General features: G+C 58.3%; 1 protein-coding gene across 4 annotated transcripts in view; it reads right to left on the reverse strand.

Moving 5' to 3' along the window:
- Positions 1-2,558: 2,558 nt before the first annotated feature.
- The window catches only part of TFEB (transcription factor EB), a 44,892-nt gene continuing 31,078 nt past the window's right edge, over positions 2,559-16,372 (reverse strand). For all 4 annotated transcript variants that reach the window (XM_045843093.1, XM_045843094.1, XM_045843096.1 and 1 more), the window contains exons 2-9: positions 8,903-9,128; positions 8,573-8,827; positions 7,965-8,042; positions 6,104-6,224; positions 5,959-6,015; positions 5,396-5,471; positions 4,631-4,778; positions 2,559-3,727 (exon numbers count right to left, since the gene is read on the reverse strand). In XM_045843093.1, coding sequence (XP_045699049.1) covers positions 3,230-3,727; positions 4,631-4,778; positions 5,396-5,471; positions 5,959-6,015; positions 6,104-6,224; positions 7,965-8,042; positions 8,573-8,827; positions 8,903-9,106 — 1,437 coding nt within the window. In that variant the 5' untranslated portion in view covers positions 9,107-9,128 and the 3' untranslated portion in view covers positions 2,559-3,229. The remainder of the gene's footprint in view (positions 3,728-4,630; positions 4,779-5,395; positions 5,472-5,958; positions 6,016-6,103; positions 6,225-7,964; positions 8,043-8,572; positions 8,828-8,902; positions 9,129-16,372) is intronic.

Here is a 16,372-nt window from a genome sequence, read left to right on the forward strand (position 1 = left end):
GGAGGATGGAGGCTGGACCCTAAGAGGTGGGGGTCCCAGGGGTGGGGAACATGAGGTGAATTGAAGAGGCTCTTTCTAGCTGCTCCAGGCGGCTTGGAGGGGCAGGGAGCAAGGATTGGGAGCAGGAGTGTTAAATTTGGGGTTCATTTTTTGGAGGTTGTTGGGGGGTGGGGGGAGAGGATTCATGGTATGTATGAGATTCTCATCCAAGTCAATGGCTCCAAACAGTAGAAGAAGAACCTGTGATTTGAGGAACAGTGGGCGCTGGAAACTTGCTGCATTCCAAGCACATTGTTCTGAGGCTCCACTTCTCTCCTCCCAGGATTCACTGCAGTTCCCGCTCCCCAGACGGCCCTGGCCTGCAGGTGCTGGACAGGCCTTGCAGGAGGTGTGGCTGGACGTCCCGGGCAGCTGAGGAGGTAGGTACTAAGGAACAGGGAGCCGATGCCACCCACGGCCTGGCCTCAGCAAGGCCCACAGCCCACTCCTGCCCTTCAAAGACACTCCTTTTTCACTCTTTTGTTCATTCTCAAGGCCTTGGGGGCTTCCTCAGTGAAATAGGGCGTTGGACTGGTCCATCTCTGCTTTCATGCCGCCCACTCACCCACTCCACCTTTTAAAAAATCATTTCCCTCTCATGGACCTAAAGTCTGGAAAGGCGTTTTCTACCAAAAAAAGAGCATGGATGAAGAATGCATTCCCTTCTCATTTACCAGTCAGGAAGCTGTAGGCCTGATCCTTTCCAGCCGCAAGATAAGCAAGGTCCATGCAGACCAGCCTCAGACACACGAATGCCTTCCTGGTGGCTTGGTGAAATGCTGGAAGTGGCACCTCTGCCTGCCTTCACCAGACTGGCCAGACTGCAGGGTCCCGGCCACACAGCTCTGAACATACAATTAAGCTGAGACTCCCCCCTCAACCCACACCCTTACCCCCAAACCCAGTTGACAACTGCCAGGTCCTGAGCCTTTGGCGCCCTCTTGTGGGAAAAACTCCCCTCACACCACCCAGTCCTGTTCTTTGGGCCACCAGACCCTGCTTCCCAAGGAACCCCAGGGACAGAAAGTCAGCAGGCAGGTGGAGGGTGCTGGTAAGGTGGTCTTGAAGGGCTGCATAAGGAAGCCGATGGGAAACTTTCCACTCCACTGAGTGAATCCTCAAGATAAAGAACATATGGGGTTGGGGAGTTCTCAATGGCGGGAAGGACCAGTCTTCAGAGTTCCCAGACCCCCGCCCCCTCTAGTGCCTACACAGCCTACACCCGGACCGGACCGACAGGTATCTCCCAGCCAGAGCCTGGGGCTCGTCCTCAGGAGGGAGTGACAGGGTGTTCCCAGGGACATGGGCAGGGCCCTGGCAGTGAGGTGAGACCTAAAACTGGAAGGAGGTGCCAGCGCCCCGGCTGGCTCAAACACCACAAGGTCATCTTCTGCTCCATCTGACCTTGAGATTAATCCCGCAGCCTCTGCCAGCCCAGGGCCATCGGCGCCCACGCGCCCGGCCCCCTTTCCTTCTCTCCCCTCACACATTAATTGCTCCAAAGCTGATTTGATCTCCTGTTCTGCACAGAGGAAATTGCCCTCTTAACCATTCTCATCCTGGGATTTTCTCTTTTAAAAATTAGGTCCCATCAGCCTCTCAGGGCCCCATGAGGGGGGATCCATTTTGATCTCTGCCTGAAGAGACTGGGAAGTGGAGGGAGAACTAGGCAAATCCCTAAAAGACCCTCTCCTCCCTCCCCACCAGACACCTGGGGCTCAAGAGGCTGCTACTCAGCCACTTGCTGCCCCAGCCCCATCTCCCCACCATGGGTGAGGTCATACAGTCCCAGGATCCTGGAGCAGAGACCCTCAGGAACTGTGAGGCGGGGGGACTGGAACCTCATTATCTGGCCAGAGCAGGGAGTAAAAGCCATGTCTTTGGCTCCACCCAGTGTCCTGTGTACCTGCCTCCTTCCAAACCGGTTCACGTGGGTCCTTGTTCCCCAAACTCAGAGGACACAGCCCCTCATTACTAGGGAGCCTGTCGTCCTAGAGACACTAAGCCAGAGAGCAGAGGGGCTGGCCTTGTCTGCTTCTCAAGCCAGGCCTGAGCCCACTTAGGGAGGGGGAGCAATCTGGAGAGGTCACCACTAGAGATGGGGGTGGGGGACAGGAGAAAAATGCCCCCCACCCCAGCCAGGGGTAGCCTAGATCAAGGGTGTTCAAAGTCAGCAGCTAAGAACAGTAGACTTGGTTTATGAGCAACCCAGTTCCCCTCATCCTCCGGCTCAGCCGGCTCTGAGGGTGAGACTAGCGTGGCTGCAGCGCCACCTTGTGGCCACGAAGGACAACGCCCCCATCAGCACCAAGCCTCCTGAGTAAAGCTCGCTGAATCACCAGCTTTCCCTGGGGCAGTTCTGGGGAATTGGGAGGAACCGGTGCCAGGCTGGTTCCGTCGTCTCCGCATCCCACTACGTTCACTCCCACTGGAGGCATTCGAACTCTTCATCTATCCAGAAAGGAGCCCACTGGATTGAATCGACCCCAGACCCACTCCAAAGAGACAGGACAAGCGGGTACAAAGCACAGTGTTTACTAAAGGCACAAAGTGGGGAGCCTGAAGGGGCGCTGCTCTTTCAGCAGTGACCCCACACTAACCTGAACCCAGAGCCCCCTCTGCCGGCCACCCCCGCCCTCACACCACCTGGTGGAGAGCTGTTAGCACCAAAGGGGGGTGGGGGTGCCCCACCTGTGTGAGGGGGTTGACCAGGTTGGAGGAGGGGCTTGTCGCCATCTGACTCCCAGAAAAAAACAGTCATGTTTTTTCCCCTGGATCAGTCACTGCTTCAGAGAAGAAACTTCCTGAACCCCCCACCCCCACTCCAGTGGGCCCTCCCTCATGGGTGGGAGTGGGAGTGGGGAGATTAGGCTCAGAAGACAGGACCCCCCCAGGACCTCCTCTTACCCCCAGCACACCCTTCGGAGCCAGGGCGAGGACTTATTCCCGCTCGGCCCCATCAAGAGGGCTGCCCCTGGGGAGTGCTGAGCCAGGCGGGGGCGGGGCTTCTGACCCCTCAGGCTGCCAAGCGGGCAGGCACTAAGTCCAAACACGGGCCGACGACGGGGGAGTGAGGCAGAGCAGGTGGCTACTTCACACACAAGTGCGGCCTAGAGCGGGGGAGGAGGGTGGCCCTGCCCCTCCCTGCCCCCAGGCCTGCCCCTGTTCCCCTGCACGGAGGCAGCCAGGGTCACAGCACGTCGCCCTCCTCCATGCTGAAGCTGCTCCTGCGGCTGCTGGCCTTGGAAGCCTCAGGGGACATGGTGGAGAAGAGGGGGTCGGAGGCCAGCGGCAGCAGTGAGTTGTCCAGGAGCATGAGGTCCAGGTCCTTCTTGGACAGGTTGGGGAACAGGGAGCTGTGCTCTGGCCCCAGAGGTTCAGGGTAGCCCGGGGGCCCTTCATCGCCCCCGCCCCCAAAGCTCAGGCTGTGGCTTAAGTCCAGTTGGTGGAATGGGGATGGTGGCTGGGGTGGCTGGGGTGGCTGGGCTGGCGGGGGCAGTGGGGCCTGGGGGGGCAGAGTCTGCAGCGGCTCGGGGTCGGGGACCTCGGCCCCCAACAGCAGGGCCTCCCCGGGGCCCTCCTCGCTGGGCAGCTCCTGCTTCACCACCTGCTGGGCCAGCTCAGCCATGTTCATGCCAGATGGGGAGGTGGTGGGGAGGCCGTGCACTCGGGCCTGCATCTCCAGCTCCTGTGGATGGGGCAGACAGAGGGCTCAGGGCACACGCGTGAGGGGACCGGCCGACCCCTGCCCTGCCGCAGACCTCGCTCCTCCCCCTGCAGCGCCAAGGCAACAAAAGGTCTCAGCCGAGGGAGCTCTGGAGTCTAGACCAGTGTTTCATCCAACTGTAAGCCGCAACTCATTAGTGGGTTGTGAAACCACTCAGTGAGTCTTGACCAGCTCTCTATTTTCCTTAATTGAAATAGGCTCGCCTAGACTAGACTGGAAATTACCAGAATGCATTGCATCTATTAAGGATGAGGGTTCTTTGATGAAACTTTGATCTTTCACTTTTAGTGTGGCTATGTGTGCTAGATTGTAATGTAAATTATAGTATCTACTATGAGAAACAGAAAATGGAGAAACAGAAATAGAAATGTTTAAAAGTTCGAGTCCCATCACCCATAGATGACCAGCCTCAAGTCCAAAGGAGACAGAGACCCTCAGCACAGAGCCAGGACAAGACTAGAACCTGCGGCTCCAGGGGACTCTCCCGAGTCTTCGTCTTTCAGTTTGCCTTCCTGTCCCCCTCAGGTTAGATGGAGATATGCACTTGCATTGATCAAGAAAATATATGCACAAGTGACAAGTGTCACCTTAAGAGTAACATTCGGTTTCAGGAGCCAGCTCCAGATGTGCCTGTCTGTGGTGCTGGGTCCCTGAATGAAGGTCTCACAGATCGGAACCACCAGCTGGCATTTGCTGCTTAAAGTTGCTGGGAATGTTGGTTACCAAACCATACCATCCTGGCTGATATATTTCCCCTCTCATGGCATTATTCCCATGACTTCGGTTCAGGCACTACTCCTGAGATCAAGAGCCAGGCCAGGGTCAGGAGTCAGAGCTACCCAAGTCCAAGTGCAGGGGCCAGACCTGGATGCGGAGCCAGAGCTGCTTATTGGTCATCTCCAGGCGCCGAGAGTGGTTCTCGAGCTCCCGGGACTTCTGCAGGTCCTTCTGCATCCTCCGAATGTAGTCGACAGAGGCCTTGAGGATGGTGCCCTTGTTCCAGCGCACGTCCCTGCAAGCCGGCAGAGTCAGAGGCGCGTGCTCAGAGCAGCCAAGGATTTGCATGCACCCAATCAGTAGAAATAAAACCCTGCTTTGTTTTCAGAAGCCCATGTCACTTGGCCCGACCTTGTTCACATACCCTAGACCCAGCCGACTCCTGTTTGTGGATGAGGCTGATCTCCTCACACACAGAACAGCCCCTCCCAGCTGACTGCTGCTGTACCACTCACCGCACTAATCCCGTGGAACAGAGCAACTAAGAAGAGGCTCCTTCCCCAGGCCTTCCGTTGCTGCCACCAAAACCCCATACCTGTCCTTGCCCCTCACTGCTCCTAACCCCGGACCACCTCTGCACCAGCCCAATGTCCTCGCCAAACTTTCCCAGCACGGCTCCTCCTCCAGGAAGCCTCCCAGGCCCCAGCCTCAGGTTCAGAATATCTGCTTATCTGTTCTGAGTTTCCTGATTTGGATGAGGGAGAGATCTTTTCTCAAACAGCTGATAAGCTCTTAGAAGGCAGCAATCAAGGGATTCTCTTCCCTCCCACCCCCCTGGCAACCAGCATGGGCTGGTTGTTCCAGCTCCTACTCAGCCCCTACCCGTCCCACAGAGACCCCCACTCAGCTCACAGGTCATTGGCCTTGGGGATCAGCATTCCCAACTCCTTGATGCGGTCGTTGATGTTGAACCTCCGTCTCCTTTCAACTAGAGGTAACAGATTCCAGAGGGGCAATTAGAGGCATGAGCACCCACCTGGGGGAAAGGGCCCAGTCCGAGGGGGAGTGCCTTAGCCCTCCTGGGGAGTAAAGCCACCCCACAGGGGTGCTGCGGAAGGAGGGGCAGGCACAGCCCAGGCACGCTCCAGGGGCTGTGCGAGGCAGGCAGGGTCAGCCCCGGGCTGGCTGTTAGCAGGCCAAGAGTGCAGCCTGGGTGAGGACCACCCCCACGGCTCCTAGCTCCTTTCCAGAAGCTCCCAGGTTCCACACCCAGAAGAAAACAATCTGATAAACTCATTCACTCAGCAGTGCTGGGAATTTCAGGAATACCTCTTCCCTGGAGCCGGCTCCCACCCCTTCCAGAACAGCGCAGGCTGTATCAGCTCAGTCCCGCCAAAAGCCTTGGGTAGGGAAGGGTTCCCAGAACCTCGGCGGACAGGGAGGCAGGGAGCAAGGGCAGGGTGAGGAGGACTCACTGAGGTTGTGATTGTCCTTCTTCTGCCGCTCCTTGGCCAGCGCCCGGCTCTCAGCATCTGGAGGCCAAGAGAGAAGCAGAGAGGAGCTGAGAGGGAGGGAGAGGAGGAGGTGGGGGGGCCAGGACACAGAGAGGTAGGTACCTACCTGTAAGCTCACGCTTCTGGGTCAGGTCTGCTGGGCAGGAGCTGCTGGTGACACCCACCAGTGAGGCTGTGACCTGGGGGTCACCACTGTACACGTTCAGGTGGCTGCTGGACAGCGGCAGCTGTGGGGTGAGGAGGGGACAGGGACCCAGTGAGCAACCCCCACTCCGAGGAGTGTCCTCCCCGGGGCCCATCGCTGCTGGAAGAGCCATTCCCAGGGACGCCAGAGGGAAGCTGTGCTCGAGTCCTCCGGGCCACAGTTTGAGCTTTAAGGGGCCTGCTGCCAGCACCAGGGATGTCAGAATTCACCCTGGGCCTCTCCAGCCAGCAATGCCACGTGGAAGTCAACAGTCTAGAGCTGAATAAGGTGTAGTTCTTAAGAGTCCTGGGGACCTCTGGAGAGAGTGATTAGCCAGGTACCAGTGCAGGAGAGGATTTAAACCCTAGGCATTAGGAAGCCCAGGGGCGGGGCACCTAATCTGTTCCTGTTTCTGAAGGGTTCCTTGGAGGGTGTGGAGCTTGAGTCCCGAGCAGAACTGTGAGGATGACCACTACAGGCGGGTGGGGGCGGGGCTGAACACAGGGTGGGGGCTGGACAGGGTCTGGTTGTCCTGGCAGCTGAGGCTGAGGGAGCACAGTGACGTGAGATGCAGGCTGGGCAGGAGGTGAGGCTGGATCCTGCAGTGATGGGTTCAACTTGCAAAGACTCTGGGATTTTGTGATGAGGAACCAGTAGGGGTTTAAGCAAAGGCCTGACAGGAACATATTTGAGCTCTGGAAAGATCTCCCCAGCTCCTGCCGCAGAAACATACAGAGCAAATCACAGGCCCGGAACCCTTCGGGGTGCATGGAAACCACTAAAGGGGTGGGGCACTTGTGCCCTCCCTCTCTCCTCTCCTAGGCCTCGAGGCCCTTGCTGGCAGTAGGTGTCGGACCCAACTGGCCTGGCCAGCTCCTGCTGAGACACTGGGTGTCACCAGGGCCCTGGAGATGAAGGACTAACGCCCCGTTTTCCCACTGCAAGAATTAGGGTTTTCCCCACTGTAACGTGGGCTGGGGCCAGAATCAGGGTGACAGGCCCAGGCCCAATGGGCAGGAGGGAACAGCTGAGGTTCCAGACTTCCAAAAAAGGGGTGGGGACACCTGCAATTCCATCGGCTCACTGTAAATACCTGCCACCTTTGTGCACAGCTAGCCCCCAATCTCCTGCCTTATCTAATCTCCCCACAGTCCCATGAGTAGAAAATATCTTCGCTGTTTTGCCGCTGAGAACAAGGGCTCAGAACAGCTAAGAGACGTCCCAAGTCATAGCCAAAGCCAGAAGCCAGGTCTCCCTCTTGATTCCAAGCCTGGCTCCTTTCCACCTGCCCCCTCCCCTCTGTCTGAGAGGTCCAGAGAGCATTCACACTGCCGGAAGGCTCCTGTCACTCGCCCCAAGGAGTGAGGGGCACGGGCCTGTGCCCGCTGGGCTACAGGTTTGGTAGACAGGGTGCCCCAGATCTCAAAGGAACTAACCAGCTCTGGGCTATCCTGCGGCCTCACTGCTACCCTCCAGGAATGCTCCCCCACCTCTCCTTTGCTGAGGCCCTGAGCCAGTGCCTCCTGCCCCCACCCACCCAGGAGGCCTTCCCCGACTGCCCAGGCACCTCTCCCTGCCAAAGCCCCATTGCGCATGCAGGCTGAGGCACGCCCATCTGCATCCACAATTCCCCTGGGCCCTGGGCCCTCATTACATGATTTGATGGAGGCCACTCTCATCTCCGCAGCCGAGGACCCCGTTTCTGGTTTCTCTCCAGACTCAGCCCATGCAGGACCTCCGCCCCCTCCCTCTGACACAGCCACCCCACCCTGGACAGCGGTACCGTATTGGGCATCTGAGATTCAGGATTGATGAAGCCCAGGACATCATCCAGACACATAATGTTGTCAATGACATCAAACTGGAAGAAAGAAAAGTCCTCTTGGGAAGGGCCCACCAGGAGACGAGCAGGGAAGGGACCCTGGGACAGCCACTGACCTGAAGGTCCCTTGGAGCTCACCTTCCTCAGTCTGCTCATGTTGGGGAGAAGGAAACGGGCCCAGGGAGAGGATGAGCTAGCTGCTCAGCTCCCACAGGCCCCCTGGACCAGGCCAGGTCTCTTCCCAAGGAGCCAAGTTGCCCAGGGAAGATTGCTGTATATACCTTCTGTCTGGGCGGGGCTTTACAGGTGTGTCGGGCTTTCCTGTACTAGTCTCCTAGCAGAGCTTTCAAAAATAGGGGATGATGTTTCCCCTGTGAGACTGGGGCTCCCTGAGGGCAGGGCTGTGGCTCCCCTCAGCCTGGGGCTCCCTGAGGGTGGGGCTGGGTCTCCCTCAGCCTGGGGCTCCCTGAGGGCAGCACGTTTCCCCCGCAATTGCACCAGTTGTCCCAGGAGCCTAGCGTCTGGCACCAGCTCCCTCGGTGGCCACTGCTCCCCAGCTCCTCACTCACCTCCCTCTCAGGATTGGAGCCAATGTGCAGCATGGCCATGGGGCTGTTGGGTGCGCTGTTGCCGGCTGAGGAAGACACCACATGTCCAGCCCGCACCCCAGGGGAGGCGGCCGGCAGGGGCTTCGGGGAGCCCTGGGCAGGGCTGATGTGGGCAGCGAACTTATTCCCGTAGGTCTCAGACAGGTACTCCCGCACCTTCTGGTCCCGGGACTGCTGCAGGTGGTAGGAGGTGGGGTTCTCCAGGTAGGACTGCACCTGGGAGGGGAGAAGGCAAGGGCTCTAGTGTGTCCTAGGACCAGGGCGGGAGGGGACAGGCCAAGCAGACCCTACCTTCAGCACCTCCCCAGGCACAGGCGGTGGAGACTGGAAATGGACAGGGGTGCTGATGGCCGGGGTGGGCGGCCCCGCCAGCTGCTGCTGCTGCTGCTGCTGCATGTAGTGCATGACGGCCTGCTGCTGCATGCGCTCCCGCTGCTCCTCCTGCTGCGCCTGCTCCCGCATGAGCTGCATGCGCAGCCCGATGCGTGACGCCATGGCAGCTGCCGGCGCTGGCTTCCTGTGGACAGGGGGAGGGGTCTGTGAGGCGCACGTCCCCTTCAAGGCACTGGGGGTTGGGGAGGGGGTCAGGAAAAGAGAGATCGCACCCATCATACAGGAGCAGACACTGAGACTCAGAGAAGGGGAGGGATCTGCCCAAGGCCACTGAGTGAGTGAGTGAGTAGGTTGGGACTTGAATGCAAGTTTCCTGGTCCTACAGCAAAGTGCGGTTTCCTGCTGCTCCACTGAGGCTCACCCCTAAAGCTCGGTGACACGCTCACTCCTCTCGTTCTGTCACACCACATGGTGGCCCTGTCGGATCTGACCTCAAACACATCCTTGTTCGCCACCACCTTGCTGCCACGGGCGTGGGCTTCCCGAAGGAGCCTCCGCCCCCTTTTCCTGCCTCACAATACTCCACTAGCAACTCAGACGTTACAGGGGCCCTGCTAAAACTTAAGTCAGATCCTGCCCCTCTCGTGTCAGAGGCTCCCACTTCCCTGGGAGGAAAAGCCACAGTCCTTATCAGAACAGGGCCTCTCCCCGTCCGCCTGCTCGGGCCACCCCGGGCCCTCAAGGACACCAGGCACACTCCCACCTCAGGGCCTCTGCCCAGGGTCTTCCCTCTACCTGGGCCAGGTCATTCCTTCACCTTCTCCAAGGCTCAAATATATCGCCTTACCGGGACTTCCCACGGCCGCCCTATTTAAAATTGCAAAACCCCTCCCTGCTCCACCATGCCCTTTGCCCTTTATGTTGCTCGGTATAATCTACCACCATCTTACATGTCATACATTTTTGCTTAGTTCCTTCATTCACTGTTCATCTCTTTCTTTAAAGATTTTTAAAATTTATTTTAGAGAGGGGAAGGGAGGGAGAAAGAGAGGAAGAGAAACACCAATGTGTGGTTGCCTCTCACGCCCCCTACTGGGGACCCGGCCCGCAACCCAGGCGTGTGCCCTGACTGGGAATCGAAATGGCGACCCTTTGGTTTGCAGGCCGGCACTCAGGCTACTGAGTCACACCAGCCAGGGCTGTCTATCTCTTTCTTACCAGGAAAGCATACTCCCCTGAGGGCAGGCATTTGTTTGTCTTGTTCCCTGCTGTCCCTCTGGCTGCCAGCCCAGCCCCTGTGCCAGTAGCTGCTCTGTCGGTGCATGTAGGGACCGGTTACTATTTATGAACCAGGCACTGGCCGTACAGCACCCAGCCAGCTGTAGTCTCTGAGCTTGCGGCGTCCATAGACCTTCACAGCCCTGTGCAGTGAGGGTCACTCCAGGGCACCCGGTCCTGCCAGGGCTCAGAGTGGGCTTCTCGCTGCCCAGCACATCAGCCTGATCTTCAGGGGGTCTCAGTGGGACAGAGGGACTAAGGCCTCCAGGTCTGGTCTGGAAGGAGGGAGGACAGGACAGAACGAGTCCTGCAGTGGGGTCCACTCTGTCGCTAGCTCACTAAGCGGCCCTGGTCACATCCCTCCTCTCTGACCCTCCATCTCCCCATGCACAATATGGTAGGGTTGGAGCAGGCGATTTCTAAGGTTCCTCCCAGCTGGGATGGACTGAGATTCTCTAAACGAGGCAGGGCCCCTGTGGATGCCCGGACTCCACACAGGGCCAGGCAGGGGCTAGAGGGTCCCATCTCAGGGACATTGCAAGAGGCAGCATGACTTTGTAATTGAGCAAATGCTATCAACAGGACAGGTGTGAGCCTGAATCCCAGCTCTTTGCTGTGTGACCTTGGGCAAGTCACTGCACCTCTCTGAACCTCAGTTGCCTCATCTGTAAGCAGTTTCTACCTTAGAAGATTGGCGAGAATGTTAAAGAAAATGTGTCCTGAGCAGCGCATAGCACTTGGGAAGCTCAATGAGTGAGTAACGGATAGACACAGACTGGCAGGGTCTGAGGCGCAGACCAGAGGCCAGAGCTGCACCCTGGGCCTAAAAGTGAACCTCAGGTCTCTGCAGGTGGCAAAGGAAGGCAGCACAGGCTGACATGTTCTGTCCAACACCAGGCACCAGACATACGCATGAAAGGGAGGGACTGGCAAAGACTTGGTGAAAACCTCCGGACCGTAGAAGTAATAATAATCTGCATCTACTTGAGCATTCACTGTGTTCTGGGCACTGTGCTGAGCACTTTAACCTCAAACAGCCTTATGAAGTAGTTTTGGTTAGTATTCTCCGTTTGCAGATAAGGAGAAACAGAGCACAGGAAAGTTAAGGATCTTAAGGTAAGGACAGAGGCTGGGACCGAACGCCAGGGCATCTGGCTTCCTGGCCCCAGGGTAGGGGTAGGGAGTGTCTGGAGACCCCATGCTGAGCTGGGAAGGGGCCTGTCCCAGGTTGCACATCTAGTTGGGCCAAGGCCGGGAAGGGAGCCGAAGGCAGCGGACCCCCAAAGCAGGGCTCCGACTACCACCATGGCGGCTTCCCTACAAAGTGGGGACGGCACCACCCACCCCCAGGCCTGAGCACTCAGAGGGCCTCCCTCGCCACCAGCCTCCCTTCTCTGCCCTCCTAGGCCGGGAACGAGTCAAGGGGCTGCCTCAGCCTCAGGGGTCTCTGCCCAGTTCCCAAAAGGACAGTCCCTGGGAAGAAAGAGGCAGACACTCCCCTTCTGCCCCCTCCTCTGTCCTGTAGCAGGGACACAGATGCAGCCTTCACCCTTTTCCTGTGGCCTTTACGGAGGGGCAGCTGCCTTTCACCCCACTGCCCACCTTATTCACAAGCCCCAGGGGCCCTGACTCCAGCCCAGCCACGTCCCCCCCACCCTTGCAGCTACACCCACACACTCACACAGCAGCCCTGGGGAGCCCTCCACCTCAGGAACAATTTCACCTCAGTTGGCCTCTGGAAGGGGGAGGGGCTGGGCCTGGCAGTGCCAGCCGGCACAGGAGACTGGGGGAGAAGGAGCCCCTTGTTTGTCTGACAAAGTGCTGGGCTAGAGCTGGTTCTGCCCGAGGAGGACCAGGGCCAGGCCCTGCTCAGCCTGCGTGGCTGCTGCAGCCCCAGTCTGCTCACGTGTCAGATGGACCCAGGACCCCCTGCCCCACCACCCTTGGGGTCTGCATGAGCCCCCTGGGACAAGGCGTCAGAGACTGTGGGCCCGGCAGGGTCTGTGCGTCGAAGGCCGTGGGCAGTCTTAGCCTGGCCCCGTCCTCTGACGGGGGCTTGGTGGCAGCAGACGGAGGCTCTCCCACCCCACCCCTGCTGTCAAAGCTGTCACCTCTCAGAGCGCTGCTCTGCCCACAGGGTCCCAGGCCCCTCCCCTGCCCCCACCCCCACCTGGGTGGGATGGGTGTGGGGTCGAGAGGGGCACTTGAGTGGATCTGGGGGCGGCGGGGTGGTGGTCCAAGAGAGACCCTGGGCGTGCTAACCCCCTCCTGAGGCCCCAAGCATGCCTGCTTGCTCTCGAAGCCTGAGGGGCCACATGCGCCTCCTCAGCGCCCGGTCTGGGCAAGAACGACTGAGAGGAGGGACACAGAGGAGCCAAAATGCCCGCAGACGTGGTGAACACACAATACAATGTGCAGATGATGTATTATAGAACTGTACATCTGAACGTGGTGACCTATATTAACCAGGGTCACCTCAACACATGCAATAAAAAAGTGCCCCCGGACCCCTCCCCACCATCCACCCTCCAGACCCTCCAGGCCTGGAAGGGCCTGCCGTGCCTGTCCTCAGTTAGACCAGCAGCCTTGAATGCCCACCCTGGGAACACATGGGGGCCGGGGTGTCTCCCCAAAGAGCCCTCTCCCCTGCCTCCACCCCCAGTGAATGCCCTCCTCCTGAGGGGACCAGGGGCCTGACGCCCCAGAAAATCCCTGCTCCTGCCCGGATGCATGGAAAATGTAGTAGGGCTGAAGGCTCAGTCGAGGGGATGAGAGCCACCCCCCCATCTGTGCCCTCAGGAGCCACAGGCCACCTCCTTACACTCTTTACCCAGAAACCCCCACCTGACTCCACCTCCGCCCCAAGCTGACTCTGGGTTCTAGTTTAGTTGTGACCAAAATGAGCTTCACAGTCTAACAGAATGGGCTGAAGCCCCTGTTCTGCCCAGACTGGCTGGGTGACTTTGGGAAAGCCACTTAACCTCTCTGTGCCTTGGTTTTCTCCTTGGTAAAATGGAGCCAGTCCCATCACCTCCTCATGGGGGTGTGGTGAGGAAGGAGTCAGGAGACGGTGAGTGTGCAGAACTGTCCTCAGCTGAGACTCCGGCCCCTGCCCCATTTTCCATGGACGGGGTGGGGGAGGGGCAGGGGTGCTCCGGGACAGGCCCTTGGGTGCTCAGTAACAGGTGGAGTCTGGGCTCCCTTCTGAAACCGCCTCCTGAGCTCAGGGCCAGAGCAGGCTCAGGCCAGCACGTACGGGGGGCCTCTCACCAGCCCTTCACACCTCAGTACGAACAGGCCGAGCAGAGCCCTTCCGGAAGGAAGAGGTGGGCAGAGGAAGAGGAAGATAGGGAGAAATTGCCGGGTTCCCTCAGGGGCAGACAAGGGAGAAAGAGGGCCCAGAACAGGGGAGTCTACCAGAGGAGAAGAGGATCTCAAAGACACGGCATCGAGTGGAGGAAGCAAACCTCGGAGTGAAGTGTGCATTGCAGCCTCGGGCGGCTTCGGCAGGAAACGGGTGAGTGTGTAAGCAGATCACAAGGATCAGGACGCTCCTTGAACGCTTGCCCGAGATCCGGGCTGGCCTGGTGCTTTTCAAATGTTAAATCGTCTGTTCTTCACAACCACCCCATGAGGTGACTACTAGTATTTCCCCCAATTTTCAGGGAGAAACTGAGGCACAGAGAGGTAATGTAACTTGCCCGAGGTTTCACAGCTGATAAGCAGCAAAATAGAGACTTGACCTAGGCAGCCCGGTTCGCAGCCCCCACTCTTTACCCACTACTCTGGGCTCCCCCAACACCCCAGAATGTTCTGAGGGGTTCCCTATTGGGAGGGGAGTAGGAGGGGTGGTGGGATGGGGAGTGGTGAAGGGGTGTCTTTAGAGCTTTTCATTCCACCTTCAAATCACTTGCCTCTTAGGATGTATATATGTGCTAATTGCGTGATTCTTTTAAAACAAGGGAAAAAGAAGTTTGTGAGGGGCGCAACCTGCTTCAAATCATGTCCAAACTTGGGGTCCCTCCATGTCTACCTGGAGTCTGGCCCAAGCCCCACCCTGCTCAGTGCCACGGTCACTAGGCCAGCCTAGGACCCGGGGTGAGGGCACTGACTGGCCACCGGAGCACAGGGCCAAGCAAGGTCAGCTGGAGTTCTAGGGCAGGACCCAGGGTCCGACTCAGCCCCGGACGGGGGCCTCCGGGGGCAGCACAGCCTTCAGGCCCCTGACCTGCTCTTAGCTGGGTCCGGTCCCGTCAGTTCCTTGTGGGGCCTACACTGCCCTGGGGGTTTCTGCCTTCCAGGTGACCCTTTAAAAATTGGAGGAGCAAGCAGAAAATACACATCTGCCACAAGCCAGCAGCTCCAGTCCTCACCATATGCCCAGCGGAAAAGCACCCATGTGCCCCGCAGAGGACACGCACCAGAAGGTCACCGCGGCGCTGTGGACGGCGGCCCACCCTGAAGGACGCCCGCACGCCCACCCGCAGGAGAGCGGGGCGGGGAAGCGTGGGCCACCCACACACTGGAATGCTGGGCACTAGGAACGCAAACTCACTGCTGCCGGGGGCCCCTCTCCCACACGATGTTAATCGAAAGAAGCGAGACACACAAATGATCGAGGGTTACAGAGTTCACAGAACAGTGAGACAAACCTTCTGTGTTAGAAGTCGGGGTCCTGGTTACCCCTGGGCGGGGTGGCTAGGACGCTCTGTAACTCGATGCGGGTGTTGGGGCCCCGTGTTATGCTTGCATTCAAAAAATTCCATAAGAATCCAGACAAATAGTTTAAAACAAGAGCTGAACAATTACCCTCCCACCCAAGTGTGGCCACACCTTTAAAATCCCCTTGGCTCCAGCGGCTTCAACACAACTCGCCGCCCGGGTACAGCTGGGTGCGTCCTCTTTGGAAACGCAGTCTGGCAACGCATATCGAAGCCTTAAAAAACAGCCAGTAGCCCAAGGACGTGATCCTAAGTGCAGCAGAGGCTTTTCTGCAGAAAGATGCCCATCCCATTAGACAGAGGAAATTCAAACATGATCTCAATGCGCAGCGACAGGGTGCTTGGACGGACCGGTGTGTCCCTCCCGACGGGCACTGCGTCTGCGACGACAGCGTGGGGCACGTCCAGCGACGAGACGTGGGTGTCAATTGTACGTGAGATCGGGTCGCCGCCATGCTCAGATATGTGCAGAAAAACCTCAGGAAGAAATATATACAAACGCTACAGATTTCTTTGGATGACACAATCATTTTTCTTTTTACCTTTTGGAATTTTTCTATAATGAGCATGCGTCTCTAATTGGGAAAAATGTTTTATGCGAATAGCTAAGCTTCTGGAGTACTTACGACACACCAGGTCTTGTTCAAAGCGCCTTATTTAATCAGCACAGTTATTTCGTGACGCGAGCACCAGCGCTGCCCCCACCTTACAGACGAGGAAACAGGCACGGACAGGTCGTCACCTGGCAAAGGTCGCAGCGCTGACGCTGACCAGTAGCAGGGCTGGACCCTGGCAGTCTGGCTCCACCCCCTAAGCCCTCAGGCTTAGCGTTTGGCTTCAGTCCTGCACTCAGGGTGGGGGTGCCACGTTTTATGTTGGGGTTCCCATTGAAGAAGCCGCCTACAACCAGAGTTTCAGCCGACCTCTGATCTCCTTCATCCAGCCCGGGGGCCAGAGGATACCTGGAATGATGAAATTGCCTGGAATTCCTAAACACAAGCAGAAAATTCTCTACCCTTCCTCAAAGGGCAGAGATAATTTCCTGTATTCCCAGAAAAACACATGTCTGGCGGCTGAAACAACAAAGCGTGTGAGCCCAGAGGCCAGGACGCCTGGTTAAGCCATTTAGCAGGTTGCGAGCCTCCGGCGGTGGGAAGACCTTGTCTCCTGGCCCAGTCTGTCATGGGGGGGGGGGGGGGCGGGAACTGCACCGTGCGGCGGCGGCGGGCGGGGGGGGTGGAGAACCAAGCCCGCCACTAAAGGAGGGCCTCTGAACAGGTGCCCAGCCTCCTGGAGGCAGCGGAAGGGGCCCCGCGACCTCCTGGGGAACCTCTCAGCCTTGAGAAGGGAAGAGAGAGAGAGAGATTCCAGGACTGGGGTTTGTCTTGTTTTCTCCGAGCCCCCTGTGCCCGAGGCCACAAAGGAAGGC

This window comes from Phyllostomus hastatus, unplaced genomic scaffold (assembly GCF_019186645.2).
Source record: "Phyllostomus hastatus isolate PE091 unplaced genomic scaffold, TTU_PhHast_1.1 phas_contig_40, whole genome shotgun sequence".
In the NCBI taxonomy this organism is placed as follows: Eukaryota; Metazoa; Chordata; class Mammalia; order Chiroptera; family Phyllostomidae; genus Phyllostomus; species Phyllostomus hastatus.